We start from the raw sequence: 13,256 nt of genomic DNA, 5'->3' as shown, positions 1-13,256 counted from the left end.
CTTGTATTTTACCAGTTGGATTATATGTTACATTTTATAGTCAATATATTACTCTTGAAGATTTCTTAAAGTGCCCTTCAATACCAGTATAAATAGCTTTGGGCATATTGTACAATTCTTAGTGAGTTCAACACAGTTTTTCTTCTTTCACACAGATTACCACATCTTAGCTGACACCAAATGAGATAATTGGCTTCTGCTTGCCACCTGTATATATGGAGGAAAATGCACTTCAGTATATTTCCTGAGTGCTGAGTTGAATTTGCCAAAATTATATGTAGATGCAACCCTTTAAGCTTATTAATAATATTCTTCTACCTCATTGATATAGAGTTGTATAAATGCCTTTTATCAAATCTATCTCCCTAGAATCCCAAAATAATCTTTAAAAAGGAATACAGAAATCAGAAATTCTCTAACCTTAAACAGAAAAGTAAACTTAAAAAAACCTGAAAAGTAATTCTTCTGTGTTGTTTGAGGATCATAATAAACTTGGTATGTCTCTGTGCATGGGATTATCAATTGGGAATTTTTATTGTAATCCCTCATGGAGTTTCATTTTTTAAAAAGCTACATGTCCAGGCTCTACCCCAGATCTATTCAGTCTTGGGGGAAAAGCCTAGGTATCCGCATTTCTTTTAAGACCCACTAATGATTTTGTTGTATGCCCTTTATTAATACCCACTGTTGTAGTGCATTTAAAAAATAATACATGATTTGTAATGCAGCAATTCTTCCTATTCATTTTATTAAAAGTACATATTATATTATGCTAAATTTGTACAGAGATGCTCCTGGTCTATAGGAACCAAATAAAATCTTGACTCAAAATATATTTAAAAATGTAAAGATACATGGAGCCAGAACATATGTATTTTCTAAAGTTCTTTTCAATTTTTTCCTTCACTTATTATATTTCCCCAAGGACAGGTGAATAAAAAATATTTTATCTTATATTTTTATACAAATGTTAATTTGCTCAACAACATCTAATACTTAACAAAAACTTAATTTGCTCAAAAAATAAATATAAACCTTTTAAAATATCTGTTGGACATTGTTTGAATATTTGAATATACAGAGGTTTTGATACTTCATTTGGTGATGATTTTCTTTTCAGCAAAGGAAATTAGTCACAACCTTGGAAAGATATTATATGGAATTGAGTTTAAAAAAATGTAGAGAGCTCTACTTCCCTTTACCAAGCAGGGAAGAATTTCCCCAACCTCTAATACTATGTGTTCGACCAAGATCAACTAACAGAGACCTTCTCATTCAATTCCTCAGTACAATGTTATCATAAATGAAGATAACAAAATATTTTCAAAACAATAAATTCCCAAAGCTATACAATTTTAGTTAGCTATTCAGTAAGCATACTATAAGTTGCGTTCATTTTTTAAAGGTAGAAAAATGATAAAATCCTTCAAAACCTAATGATAAAGCTTGGTATAATGGTCTATTAAACTCTTAAGTATTAAGTCAAATCCCGAGAGAAAGTATGAATGCCCCAGGCCTCTTCCAACCTCCCTTGTTACTCAAAAATAATGAAAACTGACAGTCATGTTGATTTCATTTCTATAACCATTCTTTTTTTTTTTAATATTTTTATTTTTTTATTTATTTATTTTTTTTTATAAATTTTATTGTTATATTCCCCATACAATTGCAGCCCCCCCATTCTGACCCCAATCCCTCCCCTCCCACCCCCGCCCCCCTAAAAGTGTCTCTGGTTCATAGTTTTTTGTTGATTTTGATTTTCACTTTCTTATAGTTATTCATTTTCCTGGTCCCTTATTTAAGTTTTCTAGATTCCTGCTATGAGTGAGACCATCCGGTATTTTTCTTTTTCTTTTTGGCTTATTTCGCTGAGCATGATCCCTTCCAGCGCCATCCATGTTGCTGCAAATTGCATGTGTTTATCTTTTTTGAATGCTGAGTAATATTCCATGGTATATATGTACCACATCTTCTTGATCCAGTCATCTATTTTTGGGCATTTGGGTTGTTTCCAAAGCTTAGCTATTGTAAACAGTGCTGCTATAAACATAGGGGTGCAGGTGTTCTTTGGAATTGATGTTTCTGTGTCCTTTGGGTAAATACCTAGGAGTGGAATTGCTGGATCATATGGAAGCTCTATGTTTAGTAGGTCCAGAAATCTCCATACAGCTTTCCACAGTGGTTGGACCAGTTTGCACTCCCACCAACAGTGCAGAAGAGTTCCTTTTTCTCCACACCCTCGCCAACATTTGTTGTTGCTAGCTTTTTTAATATGTGCCATTCTCACTGGTGTAAGATGGTATCTCATGGTAGTTTTGATTTGCATTTCCCTGATTACAAGTGATGTTGAACATTTTTTCATATGCCTGTTGGCCATTTGTATTTCCTCTTCAGAGAAGTTTCTTTTAAGCTCTTCTGCCCATTTTTTGACTGGATTATTTTCTTTGTTGTTGTTGAGTCTCATCAGCTCTTTGCAGATTTTTGTGATCAGTCCTTTATCATTAGTGTTGGGTGCAAAAATGTTCTCCCAGTTGGTGGGGTTTCTCTTTGTTTTTGTTATTGTCTCTTTTGCTGTGCAGAAGCTCTTTAATTTGATGTAGTCCCAGCTGTTTATCTTTGCCTTCACTTTTCTATAACCATTCTTAAAACATCCTACCTCTGAGATTTTTGAATGAATAAAAAAGTCAATTTGGCAAGATGAAAGAGTTCCAGAAATTGACTGCACTAAAATGTGTATATACTTAACATTACTGACTGAGCACTTAAAAATGATGGTAAAGGGCCTCCCCGGTGGTGCAGCAGTTGAGCGCTGGGCTGCGAAGCTACTCCCCAGCCACCGGAAGAGGGTCCCACATGGTGCGCAGACCTCTCCTGACACCCACTGCTCCCCTCAGCAGTGTACTTCGGTCCTTCTGCCTGCTCTGCTCCCCGCTCTGGCTCTGGTGAATTCTCTCACCCTCCCGCGCTTCTGACTGTACCCAGTGCTTGTATAAATAGATAGATAGATAAATAAATAAATAAATAAATCTTTTTAAAAAAAATGATGGTAAAGATGTTAAATTTTATGGTGTATTTTACCACAACTAAAAAAAAAAAAAAAAACTGTCTCATCAAATTAATATTTTTCTTTCTAAATATGATGGCTTTGGAAGCTTCAGGGTAATTTACCAATTAATTTTTGCTTTTTAGTTAAACTGATTTTTAATTTATGACACCATTTCTACTCTTTACTTTAAATGTATTTTGTACATAAGTCTTCTATGTAGATGGGCCATCACAGAGTCCTTATTTGTAAATGAGACGTTGAACAGACTGCTAAGATCTATATGATCCAGAGATTATAACTTCTGAGACACTTCCTGCAGGAAAGCACATATATTATTTAGTCCCTTTGCTCTGTGTCATTTTTCTTCAGTTCACCTTTGTCTGTCCTTATTAATTGAAGGTGTAAGCTCCAAGAGGGTAGGTATGTTGTCTCATTCTGTATCCTCAATGCTGAAAATAGGACCTGGGAATAGTCAGAACTGCCACATACACATTCTCTTTAACATGTCTTAGTAACAGGAAATTTCTTTTAAAAACCATCAACATCCATTTTAAAATATAGTAATATGTTGATAAGTTAGCAGGAATCAACTTCAATAGGATAACCAAGTAAGTCCTTCATTATTACTGGGAACAACATTCCTAATCACTAGTACAGCAATATCTGAAATTCTTCATTTTTATTTTTTTTTGGGGGGAGGGGGCTCTATTTTGAAAGAAACCCACTGAAAAACTAACAAGTTATTATATTATGGCCTGCTCCAATGTCAAACTCTTGAAATAAGTGCATGGTGTTTGGAAATGAATCCAGCGCCTTTGGATCTTAATACTGTATCAACAGTGAGATCCAGTGCTTTTTAGAGTAAAGCAGCACATCTCTTATTTATACAGCTGTTTGGCTCCAGGAAAAAATAAGGTAAGAAAGTAAAGCACCAGTACCATTTTACTATTACAAACATACTCTTCATCTGTTACACACAGATGTCTGTGGTTCATGTGCAAAGACTTTCTTAGATGTAACAATGGCTATTGAACTAGTCAAAAAGCAAATGTGTTCAAAATGACACAAAATATGTTTAAAAAGATACATGTACAAGTTCAAAAAGATACAGAATATACATGTATAATTATCTCTTCTTTTTAAATACTGATCAGAACAATTCTAAAAATCTCTATTATGGGCCTAATCTTTAATACACAGAAAAACAAAAATCCTTTTCAGTATACATAGAACTTACATGATCTATATATACCTGCTCTCTTATTTTCTTAAATTAACCCTACCATCCCAAATACCACAGACTACATTCAATGTAAACAACCCCCCCCCTCCAATTGCAAATAACTTTTCTAAAGTTTTATCAAATTTTATTATTGTTGCAAAAGGCATCATGAGGAGCCTCCCCCTGGTGGCACAGCCGTTGAGTGCTGGGTTGCAAAGCTGCCCGCAGCCTCTGCAGCATGGGTTCGATCCCCGGCCACTGCAGGAGGGTCCCACATGGCGTGCAGACCTCTCCTGCCGCCCGCTGCTCCCCTCAGCAGTGTACTTCGTCAGTCTGCCTGTTCTGCTCTCTGCTCTGGCTCTGGTGAATTCTCTCACCCTCCCTCACTTCTGACTGTACCCAGTGCTTGTATAAATAAATAAATCTTTAAAAAAAAAAAAAAGGCATCAGTATGTGAGAATGATGAACACATACTTTTATAAGAATGGGATGGAAATAAAGCCCAAGTTCTCCATTCAGACACATGAGGGAATTATAATAAAACTCAACAGATGGGTGAACAAAGTAGTTAATGCTTCTCAGCAAGCTATGCTAAAAACCAACTAACTCAGCTAAACACAGGAAGTGTCTCTCTTTTAAACACCACAAAAATGTCTGCGGATTTCTTTAATTGCAAAGTTGATAAAATGTAAAAATAGCTGCATTATTCCAGGGTAATTCAAACGAAAGAATCAAGCAGTTCTAGACGGAATCTTAAATCATGTTTACATAATTAAATGCTAAATGCTTCCCTAGCTATTTATTGTAAAAGTTGAAAACTGGAATTGAAAACTGATATACATAAAGCATGAATATTTTAAATGTGGTTGACACTCCAGAGGGAGAAAGTGGTTGCTAGAATTTGAAAAATTCCAACCACTTTAAATTTAAATCAGATTGGGTCACTAACAAAGAAAACTTGAGCAAAGGTGAGGTAGAGACATCAACTATGAAAATAATTCACCTCAAGTAGGTAGAAAGCCTTCTATATATACATATGACATAAAAAAGGAATAATCCACAGCATTTTCAGAAATACTACTACAGTAATATTTCACCCCTTGCTTTTCTAATTCCTATTGGGCAACTTCTTGCCTCGTTAGTCATTTAGTCGTAAATCTGATTACACCTAGTAATACAACACCCCAATATATCTAAGCTTTAGAAATGATACAAATTAGAGCATTTGGAGTGCTGTTTGGCAATTTCAAGTTGACAGTTTCAAGTTGCAGGAATTTAAAACAAATGCCAAGAAAAGCAAAGAAATTTTAATCTGCCACTTGAAAACGCTGATTCTAGAAGTAACCAAGAGGAACATTTATACTATTTTACCATTAAGTTTCTAATGGAAGTTCGTCTTTCAAAGTGGACAAAACCGTTAAAAAAGATCCAAAAACCGAATACATTATTAAGCTCTGCTTTAAAGAGTACCTTATGTTCTCATAAAGCAAATTTAACACCACCTTAGCAATTATTTTGGAAAATAAGAACTGTTTTTCGTTTAGAAATACAATGTCCAGAATTGCTCCAAACCCACACCCAGGTAAAGACAGGCTTTGTCATTTGGTGGAAGGGAAAGGACTCTGGGAGGCGGACAGAAAACAAGCCTTTGTTTCCACTAAGCAGGTAGAAATAGAAAAAAAAACTCCATTAAAAAAAAAAAAAAAAAAAACTGGGTGAGTGTGAGCAGAGAATCTGCTATGGGCAAATCTCCCCCTCTACTTCCAGGTACAGGGAAAACCCTCCAAGACAGGAGCCCCAATATCTCAGTCTCCTTATCTGGCCAGGGGCAGGGTGGAAGCAACTCAGCTCCAGGAGTTCAAGTCCAACTCCGGGAACACGGCCGTTCCGGCATAACAACCTGGGCATCTCCACTAACTGCCCATGTAAAGGCAAAGGTGCTCAGATTTTAGGAGAAAGCCCTCAACGACCTGTTCGGGGCTCGCGTTCCACCTGGCGCAGGAGCCCCCCAACACGGGGCTCCCCCTAAAGGGAGGTCCCCCAAGAGAAAGGATCCCCCAACTGCCCCTCTGGGTTTGAAGGGAAGCAACCCGGCCGGCGTCCCGGGGCAGGCAGGGGGAGCCCCACGCCCCCGCCCCGAGGAGAAAGTCGCTCGCGAGCCCCGGGACGCGCTGCGCTCCCCACAAACTTCCCAGCGGCGGGGCGCGCGCCGCCACTCACCGGCGGCAGAAGTCATGGTTCTCCCCGCAGCTCGCTCCCCTCACTCCATGTTCCCTTTCAGTCCATTGTTTCCAGAGTTTGGGCAGAGGAGAGCCGCGGCCCCGGCCACATTCCGTCTCGCTGCCCCGCGGCGCTGCCTGAGCGCGGCACAAAGGATGCGGCGGGCTCCAGGGACCCGGCGGCGCTCGCGGGCGCGAGCCGCAGACAGCGGGCGGCCGGGCGGGCACGCGCACCGCTCGCGGAACTCCGGGCGGACGGCCCAGCGCGCGCACGAGCCGCGCTCCCGCGCCCCCGCCGGCGCGCGCCCTGGCGAGCTGCAAAAAAAAAAAAAAAAAAAAAAAATCAACAAACCGTGCTTCAGGCGTCCCCTGCTAGCCGCAGCCGTAAAAGGCGGACAACGCCATCCAATCAGAGGTCTCGAAATTTATCCTTTGCCCGCCCCTCCCGCCTACACGCTAATCCCCTGCTCCAATAAACGTCTCAGAGGAGGGGGCGTGTCCTGCGAGGCATGCTGGGAATTGTAGTTTTCTGCACACCCGGGGCTGGGCAGAAGCGGACCGGTCGGTGCTGCGTGTTCTCCCGCCTTCATTTCCCATCGTGCTGAGGCGGGTGGCATGGCGGAGAAGGATGACACCCGAGTTTGACGAAGAGGTGGTTTTTGAGGTAAGGGGAAGATGGCGGTGGGTGTGGACTGCCTTTGTCTGAGAAGGCCGAAGGGAAAGGCGAAGAGGCTCAGGCGAGGGGCCGATCGCAGGGCGAGGAAGCGAGGGGCGCCTCGGGGTCGGCGGCGAACCCCGGGGGTTTCTGGGCCTAGTTGGCCGCAGCCTGACAGGTGTGTCTCGGGGCGACCTGGCTGCACCCGCTTCCGCCTCAGGCCTGCCCGGGACTCCGGTCCGCGCGCGGCTGCCAGGCCTCGGGGCCGGCGCGAGCCCTGCGTGTTTCCCCCGGGGATGGGGGTCCCCGGGCGGGAGGACCAGGGCTGCGCTGGCTGGGGAGGGGCCGGGTCACGCATTTTGGAGACTCCCCAATAAAACTTAACCGCCCCCTTTTTAGTCCTCGGGTCTTTGCAGAAGTCTGTATCCAGAAGTGCCTCAGGTCGCTGTTCACGGTCGAGGCGTGGCGCCCGGGGGAAGGTGGCAGGTGCCAGTTTTCTGACACGGTTTAAGATCTCAGTGCGGGACCTGCTGTTGGTTATTAGACCCGGGGTGGCTCAGCATCCAGGTTTAATTCTTTTGTCCTTTGCGTGTTTTGCGCTCGATGGAGTCCTTAGGATGTGAGACTCCGGGTGTGAGTGCTTTGTGTGGGACTATTTTAAGACGTTCTCTGCCATCTTGAATGAAAAAAGAAAATCAAGGCTGGTGTTTTTGTTGCCGTTTAGCTTCTCAGATACAGGTTAAAATTCATGCCCCAGGTATGCTTTATGTTCAGTTATGCAGCTAGGTTTTAAGAAAACGCTTTTAAATGGTGCATTTCGTGCACTAGAGCTCAGCACAAAATAGGTGCAGAATGATACATGTGTGCAAAGATATGGACAGCCTGTACGTTAGAGAATGCAATTGGATACATCCATCTTTTCTTGCGGCCTCCTAGGAGCTACACGCAGTAAATGATATTGGAGGTAAATCTTGAACTGTGAATTGATTAATAAGATCAGACATCACCGGGAAGGAGAACAGAACACGCCCAAGATTGGGAGGTGTCAAAGTACCTGGTGTGGATTTTTCAGGGACTTGAGTGGCTACATAGAGTGCTTTGATGTGGCTAGAATGTGGAAATAGTGGAAGATGGGGCCATTTTACCACAATGAAGTCTGGTTTGGAGAAGCTCACTAGGAGTTACAAGAATCTTGAAAATGAGAGAAAAAAATAATGAAATAATGACTTGGGCAGATATCTCTAAGGTAAAATCCAGGAAACAGTTACAGATTGAATGTGAGAGCTGAAGAGGAGACAAAAATCTAGGCTGCTTAAATAAATGAATTAAATAAAATTATCTTAAAAAATCTTGTCTGCTTAAATTTCTAGGGAATCTTAGATTTCTTTAGATTGTGGATAAATAGTAATGCATGTTCAAAGAACATTTCATTGTAGAAAATCAGTCACAAATTTAAAGTCATTCATAATCCTACCACTTCAAAATGGCCACGTTTAATATTATAGCATGTGTTCTTACAGGTTTTTTTCCTATGCAAATTTATGTTTATGTGTGTGAATTCTTTTAACGCAAGAGATATACCTCATGGAATTTTGTATACATCTTCACTTCAATTTATCATAAACCTTTTCTATTTATTACTCCTTGAAAACATTATTCATAGCATAATATTTCATCATATGCATGTTCCATAACCATTTTTCCATTATTGAATAAGTATATTGATTCAAAATACCATTATTATGAATTCAGACACAAGTCCATCTTTAACTGCAACTCTGATTTTTCCATAGAATAATTTCTTAAAGGAAAACTGTGGATCAAAGAATATTAACCTTTTTTTAAAAGACTTATGCAGAAAGTTTATACCAATCATGTTTCCATTAGGAATTTTTTTTTTAAAGAAACAATAGTCCCAAAATAGAGTTTATGCCAGGCCTCACCAAGACTTCATACCTAACCTAATTGCAGTTTCAGCCACTTCCAAAAGTAGAATTTTAAAACAATCCATCTGGAGTTTTCTGGTCTGTACCAGTGAGATAATCTGCAAGATAAGACCCTACTGCTAAGGGAAGATGGCTTTGCCTGAAATAATCTTTTTTTTTTATTTCACCCCCTTTTCTAACTATATAAACCTTTCAATTTGTATAGCTCTTTACATTGCCTTTCTACTTGCTAGATGGGATGCTGTTCATTCCTGAGTGATTTAATAAAGACAATTAGATCTTTAAAATTAACTCTGTTGGGTTTTTGTTACTTAACAGGAATAAAAGTTAGTTTCACCAAATCTCAGCAAGTCTTATTAGTTTCCTTTAATCATTGTTAATTTGATAGAAAAAATTGTATTTTTGGTCGGATACTAGCTTTTAAAAAATTGATTTGGGGCCTCCCCAGTGGTGCAGCGGTTGAGCGCTGGGTTTCGAGGCTGCCCGCGGCCTCTGCAGTGCCAGTTCGATCCCGGGCTGCTCCCCGGCCACCGGAGGAGGGTCCCACATGGCGCGCAGACCTCTCCTGCCGCCCGCTGCTCCCCTCAGCAGTGTCCTTCGGTCCTTCTGCCTGCTCTGCTCCCCGCTCTGGCTCTGGTGAATTCTCTCACCCTCCTGCACTTCTGACTACCCAGTGCAGGTATAAACAAAACAAAACAAACAAACAAGCAAATAAATAAAATCATAAATAAATAAAAAAAAATACATGCCTCTTTAAAATTAAAAAAAAATAAATAATTGATTTGTATGTTTTTATAACTTATACACTTCAATTCCATGTATATATTTTTTGTCCTTTTTTTTTTTGCTCTTTGCATTTATTTGTTAAATTTATCCTAATCATCATGTAAGAATTTTTTACTTCTCCATAGTATATCCATGTGATTTTGTGACATTTAAAGAACCCATTCTACTACTGACTGTCTTTGGGTAATTTTCATTTTGAGACTATACATGAATACTGTTAACTGTGAATGTGAATGTTACTGTGAATGTTTTGTTGAACATGTTTCTGCTGCTTTATGGTTTTTCAGCTTTATGATGGTGTGAAAGATGCATTTAATAGAAAGTGGGATACAATATGCACTCCTGCTGGTGCACAGTCCCAGTCAGCGTTTCTGGCTTAATGATATTTTGAGTTCACCATAGGTTATCAGGACATAGCCCCATCATAAATCAAGGAAGATCTGTACTAGATTTAAGTTCTTTGTTGGTTATATGTACCTCACGCGGCACACACTCTTTCAGTTATCAGAAGCTCTTTTACAGCTTTCTGATTTTGCCACAAATGAATTGCAGAAAATTTGAGTCATTCATCCTATTCTGAATCCTGCTCGCCTGGGAGGAATACCCCAAAATGAGAACTTTTTATCTGAAGGACTGCTACTTTTATCTCTTTGCATTATGTGTGCATCTAAACCCTTTTTTTGTAACTTCCTTCTTAAAAGGATAACTTTTACACACTCATATCTGTCCTTGGTCACTTTATCTTTGTAGTTCAACTCTGATATCTACTTGAATTCATTGCTTTTTCTTTTTTCAGGTCTGAAACCCTAAGCCCCCCTCCCTGCTTTATACTGATCTCTCCTTTCCGTACTTTTCAGAAAATTACTAAATGTTTTCTCTTTATTGGCAGTATGTTCAGGTTTAGCTTTTCACCCCAACACTAAAGCAATCAAATGCAAGGAGCCCACTCTCACACAACCTCCCACACTTAAAAAAAAAAAAGTTAAAATGTCTCTTGCTTGAGATTGTCCTTTATACTTTTAAGTTTGTAATGTAGCTCTAAAGAACATTAAGGCAGTCTTTAGAAGTATCATTTGTAGTTTCTTCCCTACTTGCATTATTAATTTGACTAATGGAAGGAAATTGTTTTTGTCTGTGAATGTATACATTGATAGTTTTTGCTATTATGATAATGGAGCCTACTGTCTGGAAAAATACATATAAATTTAAGATATTATTATATCATCTTATTTTTCCTTAAAATCTATGTACAATTTCCTATAGTTCTTAAAACTTTGCAGATGTATTATGTAAAATAATCTACTTCTTTGTAGTAGCTGAGATTGGAAGCATAGTGAAATTCATGCTTTTATTAGTATCTGTAACAGAAGGAATATTAAGAGCTAATTGACATTATAAATTGACCATTAATACTAAAGCTAGTTTGTCATTAGATATGTAAGAATAAATTTGTTTAACCTGAATTATAACAGTTATTCTTGGGAAATAAGCCCTTGCTTTTTTTCTGTCTGGGTCTTGTGCTTTTTTTGTTTGTTTGTTTTATCTTTTTCACATGTCCTCAGGGCCCCAAATTAGATTTTAACACTTAAAAAAAAAAAGTGTATATATAAACATTCTAAAAAGTGTATGTCTTATGTATTTTTATTGCATTTATTAAAGTGCAAGTTCCTTTGTCTCAAACTGTGATATACACACTAATTAAATTATTTTTTGTGGTTGTTATGATATTTTTTATAGTTGTATTACAATCTTTTTTTTTAAAGCATTGTGGAAAAGGGACTAGACGTGGTAAAAAGACTCACATTAATTAGCAATGAGATCTTGAGTGAATTACTTAATTTCTGTAAAGTTTTGCTTCTTGTTTATTATATAAGGGAATTATACCAGATCATCCTTTAGCATTATAGTTTTCTTGACTCCGTTGGGTCGAGTAAATGAGAAAAAACCCTTAGAGGGTTTCATTAATTAGGGAATACAGTAGAGGAAGAGATTCTGCTTATTTCTAGTCTATTTTTAGCTCAGAAACCCTGGCTCAATTTTAGTTTGCCTGTACCAGCTGTTCCCTGAGTTCCCAGAAGCGAATCATGCCTTACGGATTTAGGAGAAAAGGCCCAAAGCTCAATGTACTCCAAAGGAGCACAGTGTCAGGGGGTGTACTGATTTCATTACATCGGGATTTTTAGAATACTGCATATATGTCTACTGAGACTTGCTGTTGTTCCCAGGACAGGAGACCAACATACTTGTTAGTTATTTGAAATAATATACTTGCAGCTGTACATTTAAATACATTAAATCCACACTGTAATTTATCTGGCAGAATTGGTCCATCTATATCTTACTGTTGAGATTTTGCTGATTACTCCTCACCTATTTATCTCATATCTCTTTAACACCTTTTATAAATGGATTTTCTATTTCATCCTGCCCTGTCCTTTTTGTTTCACTTTTCTTTATAGATACTCCATTTCTGATGAAAGGGAATAGTGAATTATTTTAAGGTTTCCCTTTATCTCTTAACAGAACTACAATTCTGTCTCCCCTTTTGTTATCATCATTATATTTGGAAGGGAAAAAAACATGACTGCATTCTTATAATGTCTTCACCTTATTTTAATGTTTATTGTATGCGCTTCTCAAACTCAGCATGTTGCCAATGTGTTTTATACCTGGCTCTAATTTTTCATATAAAGCAGTTGAAAATGAGTTTTATTTCCTTACTTTGCTTCTACTTTACATCCAGTAAGTGGGCAATACATACCAATAGATTAACCACATATCAAATGATATTAAGGGTAACATCAGAACCAGGGACAGCTCAGATCCACCACTACTACCTTTTGTTCCTTAAGACCATGTTACTGTGACTCTATCTTCTCACTTTGGATCTCTCATTCTCCTTTTGATGGGCATATTTCATTTTGTTTTGGACTTAGATACTATTGTACTAAGTCGTTATATAGAAAAAACTTAAAACTCAACTCTTTTGAAACTTTGCTGTTTATATATTTCACATCATTAATTGGATAGGATGCTTTTTAGTGAAAAATATTAGAAGCTAACAACCAGGAACTTTTATGAATGTATGTCGTACCTGCTTCTGGTTTAAAATATTTTTAAGTAAACAAATATTAAGTAATATTCTTTGAAAGCATTTTTAAAATCTCAGTCTTGCTATTACTACTGCAGTTACGATATAATACTGAGTGGCACTGAAGAAATTTATGTTCAGATTTTTTCAAAGAGCTGCTTCTGATAGGAAAATGCTTAGTAATGATGAAGACACGCCCTCCACTTCAGTGGCCATTTTGTAGTGTAGTTCTTCTGGAGAAACAAGTGGGAACCATCAACGAAAGAAATGTACAGATCAAAAGAATATGGG

At 38.6% G+C, this 13,256-nt stretch overlaps 2 protein-coding genes across 2 annotated transcripts in view; one reads left to right on the top strand and one right to left on the bottom strand.

Moving 5' to 3' along the window:
- Window positions 1–6,504, bottom strand: part of FGD6 (FYVE, RhoGEF and PH domain containing 6) — a gene marked incomplete at both ends in the record, with an annotated part of 95,875 nt that extends 89,371 nt beyond the window's left edge. The window contains one exon of the mRNA XM_084254927.1: window positions 6,489–6,504. Coding sequence (XP_084111053.1) covers window positions 6,489–6,504 — 16 coding nt within the window. The remainder of the gene's footprint in view (window positions 1–6,488) is intronic.
- A 611-nt stretch (window positions 6,505–7,115) lies between these two features.
- Window positions 7,116–13,256, top strand: part of VEZT (vezatin, adherens junctions transmembrane protein) — a gene marked incomplete at both ends in the record, with an annotated part of 44,198 nt that continues 38,057 nt past the window's right edge. The window contains 1 exon segment of the mRNA XM_084255094.1: window positions 7,116–7,151. Coding sequence (XP_084111220.1) covers window positions 7,116–7,151 — 36 coding nt within the window.

This window comes from Talpa europaea (assembly GCF_964194135.1).
Source record: "Talpa europaea genome assembly, chromosome: 15".
In the NCBI taxonomy this organism is placed as follows: Eukaryota; Metazoa; Chordata; class Mammalia; order Eulipotyphla; family Talpidae; genus Talpa; species Talpa europaea.
This window is presented reverse-complemented; position numbering and strand designations above follow the sequence as displayed.